General features: G+C 38.7%; 1 protein-coding gene across 5 annotated transcripts in view; it reads right to left on the bottom strand.

The window, feature by feature from the left end:
* Positions 1-25,443, bottom strand: part of SLIT3 (slit guidance ligand 3) — a 535,954-nt gene that overhangs the window by 64,976 nt on the left and 445,535 nt on the right. For all 5 annotated transcript variants that reach the window (XM_069773165.1, XM_069773166.1, XM_069773167.1 and 2 more), the window contains 3 exons: positions 24,534-24,605; positions 19,203-19,366; positions 14,881-15,005 (listed from right to left, as the gene is read on the bottom strand). In XM_069773165.1, coding sequence (XP_069629266.1) covers positions 14,881-15,005; positions 19,203-19,366; positions 24,534-24,605 — 361 coding nt within the window. The remainder of the gene's footprint in view (positions 1-14,880; positions 15,006-19,202; positions 19,367-24,533; positions 24,606-25,443) is intronic.

The following is a 25,443-nucleotide window of genomic DNA, read 5'->3' as shown; positions in this document are numbered from 1 at the left end:
AGGAGCGGCTGAGGGAGCTGGGGCTGTTTAGTCTGGAGAAAAGGAGGCTGAGGGGAGACCTTATCGCTCTCTACAACCACCTGAAAGGGGGTTGTACTGAGGTGGGTGCTGGTCTCTTCTGTCAGGTGGCTGGAGATAGGACGAGAGGAAATGGCCTCAAGTTGTGGCAGGGGAGGTTTTAGATTGGATATTAGGAAAAATTTCTTTACTGAAAGGGTTGTCAGGTATTGGAACAGGCTGCCCAGGGAAGCGGTTGAGTCACCACCCCTGGAGTATTCAAAAAGCACGTAGACAAGGCACTTCAGGACATGGTTTAGTGGTTATCGTTGATGGTTGGACTCGATGATCTTGAACGTCTTTTCCAACCTAAACGATTCTATGATTCTATGAAGTCAGATAGTATAAAAGTCATTAGAGAAATTAACGTACAATAGATCCAAACCAGATATGAAAGGCAATAGGCAGACATCAGCATACCTAGTTGGATGCTGGTGAGCACTGGGAGAACTGGAGAAGTGGTGGCAGGCTTGTGTACTCTTCTCAAACAGTAAAGATTTGCTGCTGCAGCCCTGAGAGACAGAATGCTGCAGTAAAAGCACTACAGACCCATTATGGCATTTCTCATGTTCTTATATCAAAGTTGTTTGAAAGGCTTATTTAGCTCTCAACAAGGAAAATATTCCCTACCTTTTTTTCAAAAGAACCTATCTGCTCCCTGAATCGAGACTACATGGTTTTGTGCATTATAAAGGAACAGATTTCTCAGGAGAACCACACCAGGATGGGTTTGATCAGTTTGTCTCTGGCTGCATATCTGCTTGGGAAATCTCACTCTTGAGTGAAGAACAAATAGGCTAGTCACATCTTTCTAACCCTTTTTCATCATTGCCCACCTCTCTCTTACATCCTACATTGATCAGAAGTTCATGCACAGCTCTTGACTGGTGTGTCCATTTCCAGCAGTGTGCCCAGCCTGGAGGTGACAAGCCAGCAGGACAAGGACCGTGCTGGTTCTGTGACAGCTCAAGCTCCATTCATGCTTTAAGTACTGTATAAATAATAGTAGCAATCTTAATCTGTCTCTGGAGTGCTTATCCTGAAATTGGTGCAGTCTCAATTAAGCCTAATGAAGGCATTAAAAAACCCAAACCAATTTATAAGTGTGAACTTTTCTACAGAGTTAATCTGCTCTGGTCTGTCCACTCATGGTGCTAGGCTCTCCCATTCACATGTCATACAGTTCAGTCCTCCAAATACTACTGAAATCTTCAGTATTTTTTCAGGTAGGACATACTGCCATTGTGCTGTGAGAAGAATGAGACACACAGTAATTATATTTTTGTCCAACACCATAGAGGAGCTTTGTTACAGAAATGGGAGACAAAGCTGTATTTCTTGAGGCTCTGTCCCCAGTGTTCCCCAGAGAAAGGAGCAGCAGCTTTGCACTTTAAAATTTGTGCAAAACCAAGGGAACAGGGACATCCATTTCCTTGGTTGAATCAGGAGAGAAACATTTCCAAAGAACAACAGGAAGACCTGGCCAACCCCCTGCCTCTCTGTGAGTTCATTCCCCCAAGACAGCAGTGCAGGCAGCATGCGAAGACCTCACCCAAGACCTGGCAGAGAGGGTTTCTGCTTCATCCATGCTGCATTTGCCAAACAGCCTGTCCTTCTCCATCTGAAATCCTGAGCCCCCAAATGTCTCAGGGAAGAATTGGGAAAGCGCCGAGGGAAGCTCATGCAGGTTTTATTTTGGCACCATGTGGTCCGCAGCACTTCACGGATGCGAGCCATGCAGCATTAACACTAATCCGCTGCCACCCTTCTGCAACATTGCCTGTGTTTTGTCCATCTGTGTTGTGAATCCTGTGTGTTTACCACATTATCCTAGTGAAGCTGGAAGATGCCATTTTTTATATTTCTAAGATCACAAATACTTTTCCAGTGTCCCTGAAGAATGGACTGTTTTATAGATAGTTCACTAATGTCAGCTACTTCTGTTTCACATGAACTCTTCATCCCTGTATCACTAAAATACTAAACCCTGTGCAGCTAAGCACAGCAAGAAGTAAAGCAGAAACCACAGCATCTGTTTTTCTGAAGGTTTTCGTCACAGTTGAACACCGTGTAAAACAGTCCCATCACTTCTACTGTAATTACTCAGATTATTTTGGATGTTCTTGTAAAAATTTAATAAAGATAAATGTTAAAATGAGAGCAAGGCATTTTCAGTCTCTCTCACTGGCACATGAAATTTCTCATGACTTAGACTCAGCTCTCATTTCCGTACAGAACATGGCTGAATTATTGGCTTCTTGGGCCTCAGGCACCATGGAAACCGCTTAGTATGTGCTGCTGAATCAGACTTAATTACAACACTAAGTTGCTATGTGGCTTTAGGAAAATTAGAGTCTCTCTGACTCAGTTTACTCATTGTAATAAATGGGCAAACAGCACTTAATCCTTCTCTGAGGATTATCTTCTCTGAGCTGACTTTATCAACAGCACATTGAGAGCCCACAAAACAAGTACAATTTCTCTAACACAGAAGACTATGAAGAACAAAGAATTCTGAAAGGAGGGAAGCTGCAGGAAATACTGGTACTAATAAATCTACAGCAAAGCAAGGCCATTTTATTTCTGTATAAGACTGTCACTACCCAGAAGAGCCTGAAGACATTCTAGAAACATCTTTCAAATGAATAATGCAATTCTCTAGTCTCAATTTACAGTAAGACTGTTCTTACTGGAAAAAATGGAATTGCTGTCAAGCATCACTAAAATTAATTTATCTGTGAATTGGGAAAAACTCTTTGAATTACATTCCCTGGAAGAACTATTGTTACAAAGGAGAATATTGTATATTTGCTTCAAGACTAAAGAGCCTTTTAATGAAGTCTGGATCAGAAAAAGCGGTGCAGACTTTGTTTCAAGGACGGGCAAGAAGATATGACTCTCTCAGCAATTCACAGAAAGAGGATGAAGGTCCCTCTGTGTGTAATATTTTATTTCTAGAGCTTTTTTAAGCTGCAATAAATTTTTGTCTAGTCTGATAGGAAAGCATGAGATCCAAAACATGTTTGTGTAATTTCTCTCATTTTCTGTAGAAGAGGAAAGGATTAGGTGTTGAAACATAAAATTTCTGCAACTAATCAGAAGACATATATGTTCAGAGTCCAGCTGCCTTTTTAAATCTGAAGTACCTCAGCTGGTCCAGATTTTATCTTGGCTGCTCCAGCTCCATATTTCATTGAATGAGAACAGAAACTATCCACCGTACTTAGAAAGTGTCAGTTCTTTATTTCATACTCAACAGTAATTAACTGTATTGGGCATTAGTGTATATACAAGCTGTTCCTCAGTACTGCTGTGCCAAATTCTAGCCTTTACAAGTATCCAATACTGGAAAACATTACATCATGATTAGTTAAACACCCAAGAACAAGTAGCAAAAACTAATAAGGACCTCAGCAGGAAGAACAAAAGATAATACAATAAAAAAAGCACTCATTTGCTTTGACACTGTTTCAAGCACTGCAATTTTTTTTTTTTTAATTAATTTTCACAAATTAGTATTGGCTATGGAGACTGAAAGCTTCATTCAAGATCGCATGGCTGAGATTTGACCTCTGTCCATTTTAGTGTGATTCTTCACCCATTTCTAACAGCAGCGGGCACAGATAAGAGGTGGCAGCATGGAGCTTGCCACAGGCACAAGGTAGAAACCTTTTGCTGTATAAAACCATCATTGCTGACTGCAGTAGAAACATGATCCAGCCAGTGATGAAGACACCTGCAGACAGGCAGAAGTCTATCCAACTTCAATGGTTTGTGAATAGGGAGACCTCTGTCCAGCTAATTACAGCCTTGTTCATCAACTACAATGTTTTAAAGTATGCTGGAAAAATGAGCTATACAAAAGAAATACCAAAGTTTATTCGAGTTGTTAACAATAAACAACATGTTCATAATAAATTTTATTTAGATGGTATATGTAGAGAACAGATGGTAGTGTTCATGTGTTTAGTAAAAATACTAGACGAAGACAAATATAGTTGATAGAGACTTTAAATTAAGAACTAGGAAGTTTTCATAACTTAATTATCAAGTTCTAAATACAGCTAAAACTTTTACGGAAAACAGACAAAATTATCAGCTACAAAGATACTGTACTGCAAACCTAGTCCTTTACATTGCTAATAGTGGAAGCAATGCATCCACATCCAACTCTGTCTCACAAACGTTAATGCACTTGCCTTATGGGTGTTCTGGTCAGAAGTTAATAAGCAATCATTACGTCAAGGGAAAAGGCTAACTAAATCTTCCAGTTCATGATAGGCTTGAAGGAAAATTCACAGAAAGATAAACTGAGAAGTGCACTGTGTTTTATGAGTGTGTTCAGGTATGTTATTCAAACTTACAAGTTATCTGCCAGCTTTAAATTTTTAACCTCCTAATGTTGTGAAATTAAGAAAAAATGGACACTTACAGCCACTGTGTGTAGCTTTGCTCTGCTTCCACACAGCTTGGGAAGTATTTTATGAAACACAGTTTTCTGAACAATTCTGACATATGCTGATTGCTTGTGTGTAAAAACTACATCTGCATGTGCCAGTGGGACTCGTTCGTATATTCAGACCTGCAAAGGTCTAATAGAGTGAAGGGCTAAATGTGGTGTGTAAACAAGTCATGATTCCTGATGCTTCATATAAAAGAATGAGATGAGATGGGATGAGAGGAGAGGAGGAAAAAGCATCCAGAAAAAATAGAAAACACAGACACTCAGCACAGTCTGAACTCTTGAAGGGATTTTTTACTTGAGTTTTTCTTCTTTCTTGCTTAGTAAAGTGAGAACTACAATCAAAGGTTTTCCTGAAGTTATGGCATACAGCTATCCAATAAGGTATGAACTGATGCTACAGTCTTTTACTTAGTGGCCTCTTTCCCAGTGTCTTTGTTCATCATTTGAAACCTTTATGCCTCTGGTTATAAATAGTCAAAATCGGAGAGTAAATTGAACTATTCCCAGGCCAGGAAGGGAAAGAGATGTCTCACGAACAAAGTTTTATCACATAAACCTCAATTCCACTAGAAAATTAAGCTAGGAAATAAGAATGAGGTATTCAGCAGTTTCCCTGTAATAAATATATTTAGCAGCCATAAATACAAAGGAGAAACAAGAAGAATTTTGCATAATTGACCAAGGAAACACTATGCCATGAATTCAGCTACACAGCTAATACACCCAGTTACAAATTTGATAGGAAAAATTCTCTCAGGTTCTATGCACGATTGTGTATTTCAGAGCCTTTCATTGCAAAGAAAGCCACTATTTGCTATAATGAGATCATGACAAGGAAAAGCTTTACATGTACTGCAAATCTTAAAGCAAGTTATGAAAGTTAGCATGCCATCTTATGCTAATTGCAGCATGAAGGACTTGATGGACACCTCAGCGATCGCTACAAACACAGTGACTCAGCTTTGTGAAGGGAATACTTACTTATCAAATAATTAGAGATGCTGCAAACTGGGTGAAGAATGAAACTAGCTTTAAAATATAAAATGAATCTAAATTCTTTTGCAGGAAGGGCTAAAAAATACGGCATTGGGAATTACTCTGTTATTTTACCAACAGAACCATTTGAAACTGATTTCCTAATTGAGTGCACTGATATTAAGATATATGTAGCCAGCTTACACACTGATATCTATATACAGTAGTCTGAAGCTCTTCAGCAGATCCAGGTGATACTGTTTCCTTGTTTACGCTCTTTCTGGCCATGGACATAATGGCTAAGCCTCAATCTGGAAAAGATGTAGATGACGCTCATTGGCAAGGTCAAACAACTACAAGAGCTGGCAGGGTGTATGTTAGATCCATCTGCTTAGGCATATATACAAATTATTTGGCAAGGCATGGATGATATCACAGTAATTTTGGATCAGATTGCTTTTAGATTGCCAGGTGGAAGTTGAAAGATTTTGATCATCTGTTGTTCACAAAAATGCTGTGACTCCTCCTTCTGAATGCAGACCTTGCTACAGACATCCACGCCATGGATGCCTCTAGGTTAGGGTACTCACAGTGGTGAAGAATTAACTATTTCTCTTTAGTCATCTGTCCCAATGGGGTAACAAAAATATAGTTTCTGAGGATTGCTGTTTACAAGCCAATTAATTTAACATGAAAAAGTAATTACTTTCATCCATTTCTAGTTTTGAAAAAAGTTTTAAAATAAATTTGAATTTACCTAGACAATTCCGATTTCTTTTTTTAGGTCAATATCATTGTTTATACAGCTATACTTACGTCAACAAAACAATAAAAAAAAAAGTTGCCCGCTGCTCACAAGCATCATGAGAAATAATATTTGCTAAATGGCATAGAAGCTAGATTATGAAAAGAAGATACATTGATATTGTTTTTGTTGCTGCCCTCCACCTGCCATTTGGCTGATTTAACTCCCTCTGAAAACTTTCACAGTGTTAGTGTCTGAAGTAAAAATACAGATAATAGTTATTTATACTTCACCATGTTCAGCACTGTATAGTTATCTTCTATGCCAGTCTAGCTTCATTTGGCACCTGATTAAACAATAATTGGGCATGGCAGCAGCACTTTTTAGTGACTTCCTTGTCCTTGTTAATAAATCACAATTGTCAATTTATACCAAATTAGGCGAACTCTGCTCTCTTAAGCCTCATTTTATTTAAATCAGAAAGATTTATGATCCTCCAGTGTATAATACACCTTCCATTACCTCTGTAGCTAGTAATCAAGAATATGCCCGTCAAAGTCAAAGTGTAAGGATTCATCATATTATTTTTTAAAAACCCTAGTTCTTCTCCCACAAGTATGAAATTTAATTCTCAGTGGACATCTGAGGTTTATTTTGCAATTATATTCATTACCATGTAAATCCTGATTGTCCTTCTAAACCTCTCCTTACATAAGCACTTTGGGTTTCAATGGTCTTTTGGGCTTTTAATCAATGACAGAAGATATGCCATTAATCCATCACAGAGTCAATTCACGTAGCACATATCTGAACTGAGTCCAGAGGTGCCAAACTGGATGGGGCAGGTGTTCTAGAGCTTCCAAGGTTACCTGATCAACTGGCTGATACAGATCACTGTGTGAATATTTTGGGAGATGTAGAAGAAAATTAGGGACACTGAAAATAGTTGATTTTGCCCAGGGTTGCCTCTGTACATGAAATCCAACCCCAAATATTTGATGTGAAAATTGAATAAAATTGAATATTTTACATGTAGTCTCTAATTCAACCAATATTCATGAATGAGAATAATGTTTTCAGTACCTTCAAAACACTTAAGGGACTATTTATTTTAAAATACATATTGCAGTGACAACAAAACTTTCCCTCTCAGGCTATCAAAAGCCAGTGCCTCCTCCTTAATGTGAAAACTGTAGAGAAAGTTCTAAAGACTGGGTATTTGTATAGAAAACACAATTCTTCTTATTAATAAGAAATAAAAGAAATCTAACTGCTGTGTTTTAAACTTACTGCTCAAGGCAATTAACCTATGCCTAACACTCAAGCTATTGAACAAAGCCTCCACGAGACGGGAGGGACAAACTATATGCAGGAACCCAGTGAAACCTAACATGAGGCAGGGCTTATGTGATTAAAAAGTCCCTCCAAAGAACTCATTAGATTTCTGAAATAAATAGAGCTAAAGATGCTGGAAGAGTCACAGTCCATTTGAAGAAACTTTTGCTGGTGTATCCATGTCTGTTAAGAATGCAGGCTTTTGGTTTGGAACAGTTCTGTACTGATAAAAGGTCTCACAGTAAAATACACGTCGTATCAGCAAAAATGCCAGTATAATCTGTTTTGCTTGTGGAAGCTCTGTAACACTTCCCCTACAAGAGCTGCCAGTTCAGAAATACCAGCAATCCTTCCTGGCACAAACCAAGGCTGCAATTTGAGAGGGGGTTGAACTGGGACAGGTAACCCAGGCAGGCAGCAATGTTTTCAGAATCAAACATGCAAATGAATTCTTCAGACTACTAAAGAAATCAAACATGCCCACTACGATAATGAGCAAGAGCACAACATTTATTTCAGAGGCGCTCAGAAGTACGAGGAGGGGACCCGCAGGGGGCCATGGAGACAGGCGTCTGCCCGGCACCACCTCAGCGTTGGAGCCTGACACTGTCAGCAATGGAGTGCAGAGAGCTTTGGTACAACTTTCCCTGTGGTGTGTGTGCACTTACCCCTAAGCAGTAATCTACTAATTCTCCAGCTAGTCTGGCATTATATCACTTCTGTTAACAGGCGAGAGTCTACTCACACATGAGAAAGTTTTCTTTTCAGCTTAGCCTGCTTACAGCAACTTCACCAATTCCATCATCCCCAAAGGAAAGGGGAAAATAAGGCAATTAACCTCCTAGGACAATCTCTGTTCATGTTCTTGGACAACAAAAGAAACCCAGAAGCCATATCATCAAGTACGGTCAATGCCAAGAAAGCCTCAAGGATAATAGATGACAATCACAAGAAAATCTAACAATACGGATTTTCAGCTGTGACCAACTACTTCAACTGATTCAATTATGCAGAAATGGTGGGATGTAAAAAATTAAGAGCTGGTTAAACAGAACTTGATTAAGCACAGTTATAGCAATCAGCAATCACCTGAAAGACAGACAAACCACAGAGGAAGAAAAATTATTATTTAGTGTAATAGGACCAGGCAAACATAAGAACAAGAGCCTGAAATTCAGACTCAATGCCAATAAAAACTTCTCCTTTACCCTGGGAAAAGAAAGATTGGAAGTCTGGTCTCTTAAGGCATTTAGAACTAGACTAGAAAAACAGCAGTAAAAACAAAGTGGGGGGTAATAATTCACATTGACAAAAGAATGAATATGACGGTGCCCACCTGTGGGTATGGCTTACTATTCACCTTAACTGCTCAGCTACTTCTCCTGATGCAGCACTGAACAAACACAGCAAATGCCTAAAGCTGCTCAACATCTGCTTCCTTGTTGGCCTAACAAAAATGGAAATACTTCTTCAGAGCTGGCTTTATTGTTAAAAGCCCTCATTAGGGCATGCCACAATACATTACTATGTTTTTTACAGGGCTTGTGGTGGGTGTATGCATGCCTCACTACCTTCAGCCAGCAACTGTGGCGGTAATCCTTCCTTAAGCCTTTCATTTTAATGCTCTTCTAGATGAAAATCTCCATTTTCTTTAGACCTGCTATAACAGAAAGGGCAAAAAGAAAGAAACACAAGTCTGACTGATGCATGTTAAATTTTATGGAATAAGCATACACAGGAAAATATTGTGATTTCTGCAGTTTTTTCTGCCCTAGGAGCATTATATGAAATTATAACTACCTACTGCTGACAGTGGTGTTTGCCCTAAAAATCCATACATAAATATAGGTCTACTCATTTTACGTGGCCACCCATTACCTCTCATCCCTAAAGGCTTTCTGCTTTACTTTACTAAGAGTGGAAAATTCTTCTTCAACATCCATTAATAAGTATTTTCAGTATGGTTAAAACAAACAAACAAAAAATAAAACACCCCAGATCACATAAACACACGCTCCAGGAAAATTTATTAGAATGAAAGTTCAAGGCAGAACCACCTCACACAAACAGTATTTTGCTGCACTGATTTCTTTATATGAAAACTTGGCATTGAGCTTACATTCCACTGCCTGTCCCCCCGACCCTGACACTGGGAGAGGAAAGAGGCCAAGACAGAGTAACACGTGAAGGCAGAGATGTTTGCTCTCCTGTCTCACATGGAAGAGGGCAGGCTGGTTTAAGAGCTCCTTCCAGTTTCTCCTCCTTTTGCAATTCCAGCTCAGGGATTTATTTGTGCACTGAATGATGTATATGGGGACTTATATGCATATGTTAATAGATCCAAAGAAACAAAAGCACGGAGTTACATTTCCAACCAGTATTAGCCTCACAAACTAGGCACGGACTCTCACACAGCTGGCATGCATCAGCAGCCAAACTCTACACTTGGTTACATTCATATAACCCCACCCAAATCAGCGTAACTGTGAAACTGGCCCATTGGAATAAACTTGCACTGTCTCAGCCTTGAGCTGTAAGAGCTGGCCAGAATATCTGTACATGAGCAAACACTACCATATCTACATTTTAGGATCAGTTCTGTGTTGAATACTCCTCAAAACAGCCATTATACTAGGGCTCTGACAGATTATTCATGTAATGCTACAGAAGTAGATCTACATGGCAAAGTGCAAATACAGCAAACTTCATTTGCCTGTGCTCCAAGCAAATGCAAGGCCATGTGCGTGAGTGAACGATACAGTCAGTGAAGCACTGAGTCCCTGCCAATGGTACGGGGTCTGTACTGGTATAACCTGCTTATTAGCCCTGTGCTGAGCAGTCACAGCTTCTGCTCAGCTACATCTATCTGCTTAGGTGCTGGCACATTAGTTGTATCTCTGTACAGCATGGTAGACACAAATCCCACATATCCCAGAGACACTCTGCTCTGAGATTCTCAATTTCTAACCCTGTTTCCAGGGACAAAAACCTGGCACGGGGGGCAGGGAGGAGGAAGAGCCAAATTTCTAGTAGAACTTTGGAGCCAGCTTCCTCACTAAATATCATTCTGGCTTCACTATAATGCCTCCCACCACAAGAGTCTGGCTGCAAATAATACCGTCTCTCGAAAGCCCAAGAGCTTTACCCGGGATTTTTCCAATTGTATCTGTCATTCTGGATGACTGGTGAAATTGCTTGAACCCTCAAGATACTGCAGTGCTGCTAGAAAAGTCAGGGCACTGGCTGAACTCAACAGGGAGGTGAATAGAGTTGGATAAAATTTACAGAGGAACTCGACCACAGACACACATCAGCATCTGCTGCCTGAAGTGTGGGATATGTGCTGTACTAATTTTACCTATCTTCACTTCCCATTTCAGACAGCTTTTGGTAACAGCAGAACCCAGAGCTGACAAACATCCCACATCCCAACAGCTCAGGCTCCCATTTATCTGAGCACCCAAAGAGGCTGCGGTGATGCCTAGGCAGGTAGTGCATTTCATATTCCAGGTTGGCAGTGTTCTTCCATTTTAGATAAAACACAGATGTATTTTAAACGCTCTCTCCCCAGTTCTACAAATAACTCTATTTGGAAAAAAAGATAACTATTCTCCTTCATTTGTTGTTACCTCAGTTGTAAGAAAAAAAGTATGAAAGACACAAAAATCAGCCAAAAAATCCAAAAGGGCGTTTTCAGAATACAGCAACAACAAAATACACTTAGTGTTTTTTTCACTCACCTTAGTTTTTACTACAGCTATTCAAGTAAATCCTTCCTCAATGGCTTATTGATTGCAAGTTTGATTATTCTCTTGAATTCTAACATCCATAGACTCGATTTTATAATATCAATGGGAATACATAAAAGCCACACGCTCTGCAGGATAAATGAATTAGCATGGTACTGTTATCTATTTACCAGCCACCGGCTGCACTCACACACACTTGCACTGCAGGTGGCCAGCAGCATTTAAAGCAGAAGAAAGCCTAGTTTCTCTACTTGTAATCATACTTCACAATCTAAACCACACATATTTAAATAATCTTTCAAAGAATGTTATGGAGAAGAGAAAAAAACCCCTGCTGGATAATTACACCTATGTCTGTGTTTAATATGAAAACACAAGTTTCATAACATTAAGAGACATTTCCTGCCAGCACTGGTGGCACCCTGGAGCTCAGGCTTCTGCAGCCCGCCAGTTGCCGTGGGTGGCACTCTTACACCATCTCCCACTGTCTTTGGGGCTTTGTCCCCAAAGAACAACCACAAAAGCACTGTTTCAACCATGGCTTATGTATAGCAAACACATTCATCACCCATTTTAAGGAAAGAGCTGCAGCAAAGATAGCTATCAGCACGTAGCCGCCTCCATTCCTAAGTGAGCAATCTGTATTTCTGTCCTCATCAAATACAACTGCTCAGCCCACTGGCCTCTCAGCTCAGGTGGTCCATGAGTTATCTCACTTTTAAGTTTACTCGAACCCATCATGGGCAGCATTACACATTGCTAAAAGCCCCATAAGGTATACATTCAAGAGCAAAAACATTTTTGTGATATGAAAAATAAGAGATTGAGTCATCATCAGTGTGGTAATGAAAAATAAGGCTATAGGCTTTTGCAACTGGAGTTAACTGGTGGAAGTTCCCAATTCCATCAGACACCAGTTTGGCCACTGGTAACTTAGGTGGCTTTCTGCTAGTTGGCTCACTGTTTTTTTCCCCGAAGGCTAGCATGAGCATAGGAACCCCAGAAAGGGGTCTGTAACTGTCCCTTTCCAGGGAAGATTATAAAGTCGTCAGCTTATTTGAATGAGCTTACATTTGAAAAAAGGGTGGGTTTTTCACTTTATTGATGCACTCTTCCACACAGGATTTTTTCAAACCTACATCAAACAAGGAAAAACAAATGCTGAGAGGGCAGATTTAGGACAATTTATCAAGGTCTGGGAAATAGCTTCCAGATGGATAGAGCTGTTTGGTGCTGGCTGGTGAGAAGGAAGCAAGGTATTGTTATTGAATTAGCATGAATCTCTGGTGGAGAACTGCATGGTAGATAGAGTGGTCCTTTCATATGGTTTGCATTTGGACCTGTCATATTTCATTTTTATTCAAAAACCTGTGGTAAAGACACACAGTTCTTCTTGGCTTATTAAATTTCCACCAATTCTCCCTGTACTGTTATCCAGTCAGTATTTTTAAACTCTGCTCTAAGTGCCATGCCTGGGTCTGTTTGCTCTTTGCCATGCTTGGATGACATCTTGGTGCTTACAAGCTCACAAGTGGTTTTAGGTTTTGCCTTCACACACTGAATGTTACCTGAGAAAGTGTGTGAGAAAGGAGAAAAGCTGGATGCTCTGTGAGATGTTTAAACTGAGTCATTTCAAGAGTTTATCAAAACCTTTCTAAGCAAAACACTGCATAATGAGGTCTAATGCACACTAGAAAGTGATTGCTAATATAACTAGAGGATTATTCTTGATTATTTTCTTGTTAATAAATCCTCCCTTTGTAAACATGTCTTCTAGCCATATAAATACATGTATATATTAGTACATTTGCTAATACAGAAATAATGTAAAAACCAGCCAACCCAACAAGCAAAAACCTAAGGGCAAAAAAAGATATGCTCATAACGAACAAATTTCTGCTTTGAATAACCTTGATACCTGTTCCACGATATATGCCTTATGCAGTAAGGCATATACAAAGATTTATGAATTCTCCTGCTAGTTTTGAAAGTGTTTACTTTTCAAGTTATCCTAACAGTCACCTAGTCCCTTCTGAAGAATTCAACCTAGTTTATGTTAAACATCAAATTAAAATGACTGTTCTTCTATTAACCTGAGGAAATAAACAGCCACAGTTTCCCGCATTGCAAAGACAAATCAATTGTTACCAAGTGGTTAGTTTCAGTTAAATGAATTTTTGACAATGTGGTCCTAGAAAAGCTGCTGGTTGATATGCTAATGGGTAGAAGGATTTTTAATGAGAGGAAATTTCCAATTTTTTTTCAATTATTTAGGAGAATTGTTATTACACTTGAGTACTAGGCGTGGGGGCACTGTGGTGAAATAGAAGAAATGAGCTTTACATCCTCCCTTTTCCAATGTTTCAGGGATCTACCACCATTACTCTGTTACCACCTGGGATGTATCCTAGGCAAACAGAGAAGGGAAATAGTGATATCAGAACCAACTAATTCCTAAATCTTACCTGAAATGTAAGACATGGATACTTGTGCTTACTTCCCACATGTATGTCTGTTTTTGCCCTTCATTTTTTTCCCTAAAGTTCTTATTACTCTGTGTTTTATGAGCATCTGCTTCAACTGACCAAGACTCCGTAAGAAATATCCAATGAGGCAAATAAAATCACAGTCTACAGGATACAACCTACTTCTTTGGCTGTAACATCCGATCCCCATCCCGGCTGTGAACAGATCATATGCCTCACTTATCACTTATACGTAATCCTTCAGCTACTGACTACTGAGCTAGGATTCCAGTTATATCAACTCTGAAACAAAGTCTTGGTAGCTTTAAGTTCTCATGATGCAGTGTTAACAATGGGAGTTATACATCACTCCTGAAGAAACTGCATTGCTCAATGACATGATTTTCCGATTTTAAAAGGTGTTATCAAGATACTGACACTGCATGCTCACAATGCTTGGCATCTACAGGATTCCACATTTGCAGATCCCTCTATGGACATTAGGGCTTAGAAGGCAGAGACAGCTGAGCTAGTGGTTCTGTCTGATCAGTTATCACCTTTCTGCTAATCAGTCTGTGTAAGATGGATGTAAACTAGCAGGTATCAACATTCTGTCACTGTGGACTAAACTGGCCCTTAATTCTCATCTGATTTGCCTCCTCTTTGGCTTGGCAGCCTATGAAATGGTTATCATGTTTCTGGCAAAAGAAAAGAAATTAAAAGGAAGATAAAAGCAACTTGCCATTTCATATGGATGTCTACAACAGAGCATCCGAGAATGCCCAAGGTTGGAAGTGACCTCTGGAGATCGTCTAGTCCAACCACCCTGTTCAAAGCAGGGTCAACTACAGCAAGTTGCTCAGGATGATCTGTATAGCCACAGCGCAGAGAGAAAGAAATGCCTTTCCCATTGCACAGGATAAGATTTGTCGCAGGGTACAGTTGAAAGGTCACCTACAATCTGCTTGAGTAAGGGATCTTTTGAGCTCAGTTCCCTGTAAAATTGACTTCTCATGGTACAATAATTAAGAAAACAGAAGGCATGGGGAACGCTTTATTGCTTTTCATGTAGTTCATTTGTAGTCATACCTTGAAGCCAAAATGGCAAGTGCACTGATAAAACTCCACTGGATCATTGTTGCATGTCCCATTGTTCTTACATGGATTGGAGAGGCAGGGGTTACACTTGGACACAACACTGATATCTACTGGCTCTGGAAAGGCAAAACACAGTGTATTAATAGAGAACTGGATTACAAAATTAATACTTCCCGTACTCACACATACATTTTTCCCTAATGCAGTATTCACCCTGCATTGGCACAAATGCACATGCTGCAGGTGCAGCTTTACACAACAGCATGGGATTCCCAGGGATCAGAGAGGATTTAAGTACTTAAATCAAGTGCTAAGCAAGTCTCAATGATGCTTATATTCTCCTGGACATGCAAACATCAGCTCTGAAAAAACATGTTGGGAATCTCCAGAGAGTGGGCTTATATATATATGGCTTTCAGCAATTTTTCCTTCTCTCAGTGCTGGAAATTCTGCAATAGCAACCCCTAGGGAACTATAACATGACATTTCTGTGGCTGGTAACAAGAATGAAAGTGCAGATGCAACAGCAAAAATAAAAAACATGCATAAGAAAGATTTAGTTAGAGGCTTATGGGAATATTTAGGTGCAAAGTGTTCTACCATCCTTAATTTTAACAGAGTTCAAAACTTATTTTCTTCCTGTTCTGCCCAGAAGAATGATTATCAACATTCAGCGATCTCAGCAAAATGCAACAAAGACAAATATGCAAAGATGTAAATGTATGCAGGTGAATACACGTGGCTGTATTTAAGCCATTTAATAAACCACATTTTTTAACAGAACTCTTACAGAGAACTAGTGATGTTTGTGGGTGAGCAGGAAAACGAACACAGACCAAAACAATACTAAGTACATTTGGGTTTTCAAGTCAATCAATATTTTATTGTTGAGATTTTACAGAAAGCTAATTTAGACAGTTATATTTACGGTTAAAGAAATGGTGATTTTGAAATGACTACATGTCAAATATTAATAAGTTGACAGCTTTTACATGTAAAAAATAAACCCTAACATTTTAACAGGGCTTAAATTATATCAGGCAGTTAAGACCCCAAAATAATTTTATTTCATTTTTAAGGAAATACATTTTAAAAGAACTTAAAAATGGTCCTGTGCTAATCAGAAGTGGGCACAGAGCTTCTGTTATTGCATGACAAATGATAAGGAGGAGTAAATTGTGAAACATCCAAAAGTGAAGAAAAGAAGCTTATACTTGATGCTACAGAAGAGGTGGAGCTCTAGAAGGCTACCAAAACTAGGGATGAATAAAACCCTTCCAGTCAAGGATGTGCTTTGGACTGTCCTGTATGAGATACAAAAACCTTCATTATTAACTTTGAATACTTGCACAGCACCAACAGGGGGTAAGAACATTACAGAAACGTGTGCCAAGGACTCTCAGCTGAAAAGCACCTGCAATGTAAAGGCTATGTCCTGATCCTATACTGATGGTGGTGTTATGAGGGCCGCTGACTGTGGAGTGCAACATGCAACGGTCTGTTAACGGGGCACAGTTGATTGCAGAGTGCAACATGCGATAACGAGGAGAAAGTAGACGAGAAGTAACAAATCCAAAAAATGAAACAAAAGATCGTTGTCGTCCTCTTCTATCTTTGTGTTTATGTCTAACTAAATGCCATACATGGAGTTAGGACAGCAAGAAAAAATAACTTCTAAATTTCTGGCACTGACAGGGGGTGGAATGTGACACATCTGAGCTACTTTTGTCTTGAAGGTAGAATATATGGAGAATATACGAAGGTAGCTCCTCAGAGAGCTCATGAGACAGGCTGCAGTGCTGCTCTTCTAGATTTAGAGGTCACTAAGCCAGAATTCGTTCTGTTATTTATTTATATCATAATACACATGCGTACATTTTCCATTTATTCCTATGGCATAGATCAACGCTAATTAATGTAGGAGCTAATAAGAACAGTGTTAGTTCCTAGCAGTTAAGTAGTTCATCAGTTTGCCCTTGTGGATTTGATTTATAAATCCACATAGCAAAATGCCCTCAGCCCAGCACATTCCTTTCCTCTACTGCATAACTAGGAGGGCAATTTAATAAAAAGCAGAGCTGAGTTTGCATGACTTGCACATTACATACTTTTATTTTCTTGGCTCTGCTGAGACATAACCTTCTGCTCAGTCACAGGCTAAAACCATAATTTTAACAAGAATAAGTTAAACTCTACTTTTTTTAAAATGTAAAAGTTACTGGAGGTCACAGAGGATATCTATGCACTACCTTTATACAAGCATCTCAAAGTACCAAGCTCAGCATGGGCTGACTTCTGCAGCAATAACTCAGGGTTTTAGGGGGACAGAGGGTTCAGCCCACCCTGAGCTCCGTGCTAGCAGTACTTGAGCTAGGACTGAATCTACGCAGGCAAGAAGTACAGACATATCCTTGGACACCGCGTCATCCCAGTCTCGTTCTTCTCCTGACAGGCACAAGTCACAGCTACAGCTTAGCGATGAGAAGGTGATGGAGCTGCAGGACAAACCGAAGCCACACTGTACCCTGCCACAGGCCACGCACATGGCTCCACCCAAGGGTAAACCTGCACTTGACCTTGTAATAAATCCTGTTGCTCTACCATAAAAGAGCATCATCGATGTCCAGACAGAATAGCACGAGGCATTGGATCTCAAACATGCACATGGGAAATGGGTTCAGTTAGACTACCAAATCATGCATTCTTTTTCAAAACATATGTACTGTGATGAGAAAAGGTGAATTCTTCTAGGGCCTGGACCTTCTTGGAGTATACTGCCACTCGTCCAAACCATCCACAGTTTCTGCTTGTCCAAAGACCACCTCCGAATCAACACTTTTTTTCTCCTTTTCTATTCAGATAAAGTAAGCCATGGAGACAATTGGGATAGCAGAAAGCCCATCAGCTTTCTAGTGGACCAAACTAGTATTTACATAAAAACCATACAGCTGTTTTTAATAGTCTGGATCAGAGGTTTACTTGTCTCTTGCCTAAGAGTTGCTTGCTTAGTTTTGAGAGAGAGTGAGTGTAACTATTGATATATCACAGTTTCAGAATGAAGGCATCATCTAGCTTCTCTTTCTGGATTAATTTTCAGACCCTGTTTAATAGGTAAATACGATCATTTTCTTTGTTTCACCATATGTGAACAAGTACTTTATTTGATATTTAGGGTATATTTGTACTTCATATTTGAGAGACTATTATGAAGTCTGTAGTTCTGATAATTATAGTCAGAGTTCTGATAGTTTTGAGACTGACATTTCAAAGTAATTAAATTATAAGGTTACAGTTATTAAAATATATTTGAAAGGACATAAAAATCAGCTCAGGCTTGGGAACCTGTTTTCTAAACCCACCTCAACACCATCATTTGTTTGTTCAGCAGTTTAATCTCAGCCTCTATAAAATCATGCTGTCAAGCAGTACCGTAAATGTGCATGGCACTCTGAGAGACACAAAAACAGGCTTTATGCCCTTATTTTCATTTCTAAGAGAGGCTACTGACCCATCTTTTCCACTACAAATATAGCTCCATCTTCACGTACTTACTGGTAACCTAAGCGAACCTCCAAAACCTTTTTTACAATAAGAACATACAAGTATATCCTAATCTACAGTCAGTAATAAGCTACTGACTTTATCCACAAACAAGTGTGCCCCTTGTCATTTGTCTAACTGCTTTCTAATGCAGCATACTCCTATCACTGATTAGCCCTAATCGTTAATAGCTGCACCTCAACCCTCCCCTGAATGAATGTACACTGCATTCAGACAAGAAACGTTTCCCATAATCTACAGTTCTGATACAGACCTGATGAGGACTGTTTCCAGATCTTCAAATGAAAATGTACTTTTGATAAATATTTGCTTTGCAGAAGAATTCTGTTTCTCAGTTTTCAAGTAAATGTACATAATAACTAGTGCTCTATATTTTTAAAATAACCCTTATTTTACCAGTTTTCTGGGGTAGGTAGAAGGCCCAGCCCAATTTATTTGCTCAGATAAGTTCTACCAACATCCTATATGGTAACTTGCCATTATATAATCTGGTGCGAGCAACAGGAATACTAACTCTTCTGAGGTTTGCTGGTTTTCCTTCCAGTGGTGCAGTTAACTGCACTTTGTGGAAGAACACTTGAAAATGCAACTTGAATGTAAAGTGATGGTTCAGAAAATGAAAGCCAAAGCCAAACCCAACTCCCCCCCAAACTCACTTTAAAACCGAACAGCTTCCAAGAGTATAAAAATAAAGCACTGTATATGAGGAAAAGCAACAGGACTGAACAGAAGGCCTCCCAGCTTGCTCCTACCTTTGCACTGGAAGTGGTGAGTCGGCGTTGTGAGCAGCAGCCTGTCCACCATGGCGTCAGGCCCGCTGCAGCGGGCTATCCCTGGCTCTTTGTACCCTGCCTTCACCCACTCGGAAAGCCAACGGAGGTTGCAATCACAATACAAAGGGTTGGTACCTAGAGCCCTGGTGGTGTAAAACAATTAACAGCAGTTATTTTGGCTTGCAAGCAAAGAAAACATCCCTGATCTCTTTGAGGCATGTTTTACAGGAATGCTGTACTTCAAAATGTGGGAAAGATCTTCTGAGTATTTGGGAGGTCTTTTAGATTTATCTCCTCCAGTATTCCCACTCTCTTTCTTTCTTCCCATCATTAGCTAGGGAGATTGTATAAATACCTAACAACAAATCACTTTTTCAAACAGTTGTGCTTGAGCAATGTCGCCAGACATATTGCTTTCATCAAACTTATCACACAGGTTTCTGTCATTTAAGTCTTTGGCCTTAATGAGCATATTCTAACAGTGAATTGTGTAATTTAGTTTGGATCTGATGACTCATGTCAATGTCTTCTCACTAGATCAAACATACACACAGAGGATACCCCTGTTTTCAAAACTGTAACCTGACGTCTGCTAGATTTGTTCATGGCTTTGAAAATACATTTGCTGGTTAACCCATCGCTTGAGTTAGGTCATATGGTTGATGTAGATGCATTCACATAGTGCAATTATAATTCACAGAACTTTTTCATTATTCATGGAGAGCTATCCAAAAGAAAACAAACCTTTTTACCTTAAATTTAGGTGCTTTCTTGACTAATTTATACTACTTTTTCTCTTAAAGAAAGTGTCTTTTCAGGCAATCAGTCAATTACAAACAAAGTCCAGGCTTCAGAAAAGTCAGTTTAAAAATAATTAATTTTTGAGAGTGTGAAGAAATTGGAAGTCTGAATTTATTTTGTTGAAAGTAAATGTAAGGCTTTTGCTGTACAACACCTGAATTGCCACGGGAAGAAAATCAACTAAATAAAGATTAGCATGGGGAAGACATACTAAAGAAACCAATAATTCAAATTGGGTTTTAGACTTTACTATTTCTGCAAATGTTATAAACTATTTTTAAGATGGTATTTTAAACTCAAGCTTCTTTCAAATAAAAACATATCAGACAGGATATTAAGATAGAAACCTCAGTAAATTTGTTGATACATTTCTATTGGAGAGACTAATGAACCCACTGTGCCCTAGACAGATTCATAATGAGAGTTCATAGGTTCAAACCCTGTCTAGGGCTCATTCATCAAAATTAAATGTGTACTGCAGCACAGTATTAAAAAATATCCATCCATTCCTTCTGTAAATCCATTGCTCACAATGGAAAAAAACTACTGGGTTGACTTTTTGACCCTGTAACTGTGATCAACTGGCTCACTTGTCCAAGGTCAAATGAAATGCAGCAGTGAAAGTTGGACCGAGAAATTAACTTTAGCATTGAGCAATTGTAATATATAAAATGGGAGTGGGAGGACAACGGAAAGCTAGTTACCATGTTAATTAATCTTTATAAACCACATTAGACATAAAACTGCTCTATAGACACTAGAAATGATTACCAACAACGTTGTTGTACAACTGCAGAAATTATCACATGTATCTTTCTGTTCTTTTGTTTGTGGTTTTAGTTGGGGTTTTTTTTCTTCATTTCTAAGAACTATAGTGAATTCTTGTATTTTCATTCATGAGTTCTAACACAGTCTTTCTATTTCTTTGCCTGTTGTAGCAGAATATTTCCAGAAGGTAAAAATATCTAGTGCTGTAATGAAATACCACCAGCAGCATTTTCGAAATGTTGTGCAGATATTTCTGTTCAGACACTTTGTTTTTGAGGCACCTTAGAATAAAGTCAATTAAAATGACTCTAGCCATGATAATGTAGTGAAACAGAGGAGGGGACAGCTTATTTTTATAGGTAACTAACATAAATTTGAGTAAAGATGAGGTGATTCACCAGGATTAGGAATCTGAGCTGTTTATTGGAAATATGTCTGACAGAAATACCTGCTGTACACAGCATCCATCACCAAGGGTTTCTTTGTAGAGTCCCTGGAGTGCTGAGGGGTCAGTTTATGTGTGGGCAGTACTTGGGAAATGGAATCAGTTACAGAGTTGTGTGTCAGTGAACAGTAAGGACAGCAAATGCAGGAACCGACCTAACTGCGAAGGTCTCAGTTCTACCCTAATGGATTTTGGGTTCTTTTTAAGTATTAATATATGTGATCCTTCAGTAGTGCTGTAACATTTCTGTCATTGCCCTGGACTAAACAATTTAGTAGAGTCATGGCTTAAATAGATGATTATATGATTCAAGTAAAGTAATAAACAGTAAACAAAATCTGCATGTGTATACCATACACAAACCTTCCCCTGTCTTTAGTGAGGTATATTAGCTACGTAGTTTGTTATAACAGTTACATTACAACAATATGTTTACAATGTAAAGGAAATTTGGTGAACATTTTCTTGTAGACTTTAAACAGCTATGCAAAAAGTTTCTAAATCTCAGTTTTATTCTTCCAATTACAGACCAACTTAAAGCTATTACAAACGACTAACTAAAATCAATAGTTTTGTCTATGCTACACAAACATATCTTTGCAATTCTAAAGGTTAATTTTATACACACCCACACACCCTGCCAAACTGATGCAGAAGGCCCAGGCTGAACATCTTGCTCAGCACCTTGGTAGGCAGCTTTCTCCAGCCATAATACCTATCCTACTCTTAGTCACACAGGTTGTAAATTTAACATAAAATTTGGTTCTCCCATGCATTATAAGTTTGATGAGTAGCAACCCCTTGTATCATTTTTCAAACCTTAAACCATTTTTCCAAGTGCATGCTTTCTCCTTGAAGATCTATGTATCAGGAAGAGCTCAAAATGAATTTATTTTAAATTATGTATGACTTCGTTTGAATAAGCACAGCTTTTTCTGGCACGTGAAGAGCAAAATCATTGTGGTTGCTAAAAGTTTCAGAATCCTCTTTAAGAAATTGGAGAGCACAACAGCACTGTAAAATTCAATTGTTCAACTCTGCAAATTACACCCCAGACAGGTCTTATTTATTTTATGGATCCTATTTATTACTGTTCATTTGAGCTTTGTGTATTTTACATTTCTGGCAGCACATACATCTAAACAGATAGACTGCAGTAACTGTATTGGGCCAAAGGGGTTTTTATCACTCCCGAAGGTGAACAGTTTACCCAGAAAAATTGTATCTGCACTTCATTTAAAGTAAACCCCGAGGAAAATCCAAACAAATGGGGCATGATATGTTTATCTCTTGAGTTCTAAAAATACCCTCAGAAGCTAGATTCCCAGTATGGGAGGTGTCACTGCGCTTCCAAAAGGAGGTACAGGGCTTCAGCTCAGACTTTCATTCCAAAATAACACACCAAATAACTTGACTATACTGGGAACATGAAGAAGACATACATTTTGTGCAAAACGAATATTTTCTCTGACTTAGATACCAAGGTGTAAGCTTGAAAGAGAGGTTATTTCTCAGCTGAAGGTGAAATTGCCTAAGTTGCTCACATATGATTTCTGTCCCTACCCATCTAAGATTTCTTTATTTTTTATTGTCCAGAGAGAAAGTGAGACAGAAAGCTGTTACACAGAAATAAACAGTCCAAGGACATATTTGCTATCCAGAAAATATGTAAATATGAACTGAACTTTGTGTTCAGGTAAGTGTTCTGGAGGGCACATTTAAGGTTGCAAAGAGAGAAATAGATATATAAAAGCTATGTTAAATGCACACATAATTGTATATCTTGACACCTGTATAAATCAACATCAACTCACATGCATGAGGGCAGCATCAGAGCCAAAAATATTTGTGTCAGCTTGTGAAACTAGTCACTTCACAAAATGACCAACACCAACCCTCTGATTACTTGAGGACAGTAATCAAGAAACATGCTACACAAAATTACTTTTCCTTTACGTCTGTTGTCTAATAATGTGAAGTACCACACATTATCTCAGTGAAAAAACATTTTCTGCTCACTTTTTTGGCACTGCCCTGGTTTCAGCTGGGATAGAGTTAATTTTCTTCCTAGTAGCTGGTATAGTACTGCATTTTGGATTCAGTATGAGAAGAATATTGATAACACACTGATGTTTTCAGTTGACGCTAAGCAGTGTTTATACCAAGTCAAGGATTTTTCAGCTTCTCATGCCCAGCCAGCAAGAAGGCTGGACGGGCACAAGAAGTTGGGAGGGGACACAGCTGGAACAGCTGACCCAAACTGGCCAAAGGGGTATTCCAGACCATGTGATGTCATGCCCAGTATATAAACTGGGGGGAAAGCTGGCAGTGGACAGCTGGTCAGGAACTGACTGGGCATCGGTTGGCGAGTGGTGAGCAATTGCATTGTGCATCACTTGTTTTATATATTCTAATTCTTTTGTTATTATCATTTTCTTAATTATTATTATTACCACCATTATTATTATTATTATTATTATTTTCTTCCTTTTCTGACCTATTAAATTGCCTTTATCTCAACCCACAAGTTGTTTGGGTTTTTTTCTGATTCTCTCCCCCATCTTACTGGGTGGAGGGAGTGATTGAGCGGCTGTGTGGTGCTTAGTTGCAGGCTGGGGTTAAACCACAACAAGCACCAATTGTTACACTTCAGGTTTATTTTGTAACATTTGCAGCTATTTGTCTTTACAGTTTTTTCATCAGCTGAACTGCTTTTAAAAATATCCTGGACATCCAGCAACACAATAGTAATTTCTGGAAAAATCTGAAATGTCTAATAATTTTTGCAAATTATGGAATGAAGTATTAGTGCTGTGAAATGACCAATTCCCATATGATTAAATATATATCTCTGAAGTACTGATTCATCAACTGGTTCATATACTGACAACATTTCAGTATGCAAAACATATGACACTTATTAAGCAAAGAATTCACATTTGCTTAATATTTGCTCTTTGTGGGAGGTTTCCTGTCTTACCCTAGACCATGACACACTCTGCATTTCAAATAGACAATGCTGAAAGAAAGCCTTAAACACAAACTCCACAGAAGAGGAAACTGTCACGTTTGCTCATTTGGTTTCCCTTAAGAAAATATTTTGGTAACTAATAACAACAGGTTCTAGTATCTTTTTATTTCCTTTGAACAGATGCACTATGAATATTCAGAGTAGAATATGGAAAGTGATCAGGAAAAACAGAAAAGCTATACAATCTTAAATTTGTAATAATATGTACTGTTTTATAAATCTGAAACTGTCAATCAAACAGATGAACCCAGACAGAAGTACTTACAGATGGGACAGGGATACCAGGTCATTGAAAGAACCTTCGGGAACACTGGAAATATCGTTTCCATGGAGTGTCCTAGAAGAGGGGAGAAGCAGGAAGGTATCAAGCCAGTATTTTATCTGCTCCCTACAGGTGAAGGAATTGGTGCTTAAGAAGGATATTTAATTTTGTTTCTTTGAGAGTTGCTTTAAGCTTCACAATTCATGAGCTTCCATGCTTTATTACTTCTATTTCTAGATGTTGGCATTTAAAGTAATGATACAACTGGAACTGTTGGTGACCAATGTTCTAAATTAAAAAGGTGACATACTATTTATGCTATTAAAAGGGTATTGATGACAAGCAGACCCTCACATACAGACCTGTATTCTTTTATAGAATCCCATTAGCTGGAAACACAGGAAAAACAGAACGGGGAAAATAGGAACTGTGAAAGTTAAATTAAATATTGACTTCAGAGAGATCCTAGGAGAGAACAAGGGCCCATGAGGGCAAATATAGCTGCACTTTCACATTCTAGTTTCGCATTCTTACAGTAGGAAATACCTCTTTGTGCAGTATTTTTAAAATCTGTTTGACAAATACATTTATGCTACCAAGGAAAATACTTGAAATTAGTTGGTTTAGGCCATTATTCGCCCTGCGCAAAGAAACTAACATTTTTCTAGCAGGCTTTTCAGGATCCTTTCGAAAGGGTTCTCACTGTTTCCAAGACAATTTAAGCAGCCACTTTATCTCTCTTCTAAGAAATACATTTATGTGTGTGTTACATAGGCAAGCATAAATGGAAAGATTTTTCTTGCAGCTTGTAGAGCACAATACTTGCATTCAAAGTAGCAGACACAAGAGTAAAAATCATTATTTGTGATTACTTGTGGTTTTCATTGCAATTACAACTGAAGGCCCTGCTACG

The sequence above is a fragment of the Haliaeetus albicilla genome, chromosome 27, assembly GCF_947461875.1.
Source record: "Haliaeetus albicilla chromosome 27, bHalAlb1.1, whole genome shotgun sequence".
In the NCBI taxonomy this organism is placed as follows: Eukaryota; Metazoa; Chordata; class Aves; order Accipitriformes; family Accipitridae; genus Haliaeetus; species Haliaeetus albicilla.
The sequence above is the reverse complement of the archived record's forward strand: the minus strand, read 5'-3'. Positions and strand labels throughout refer to the sequence as shown.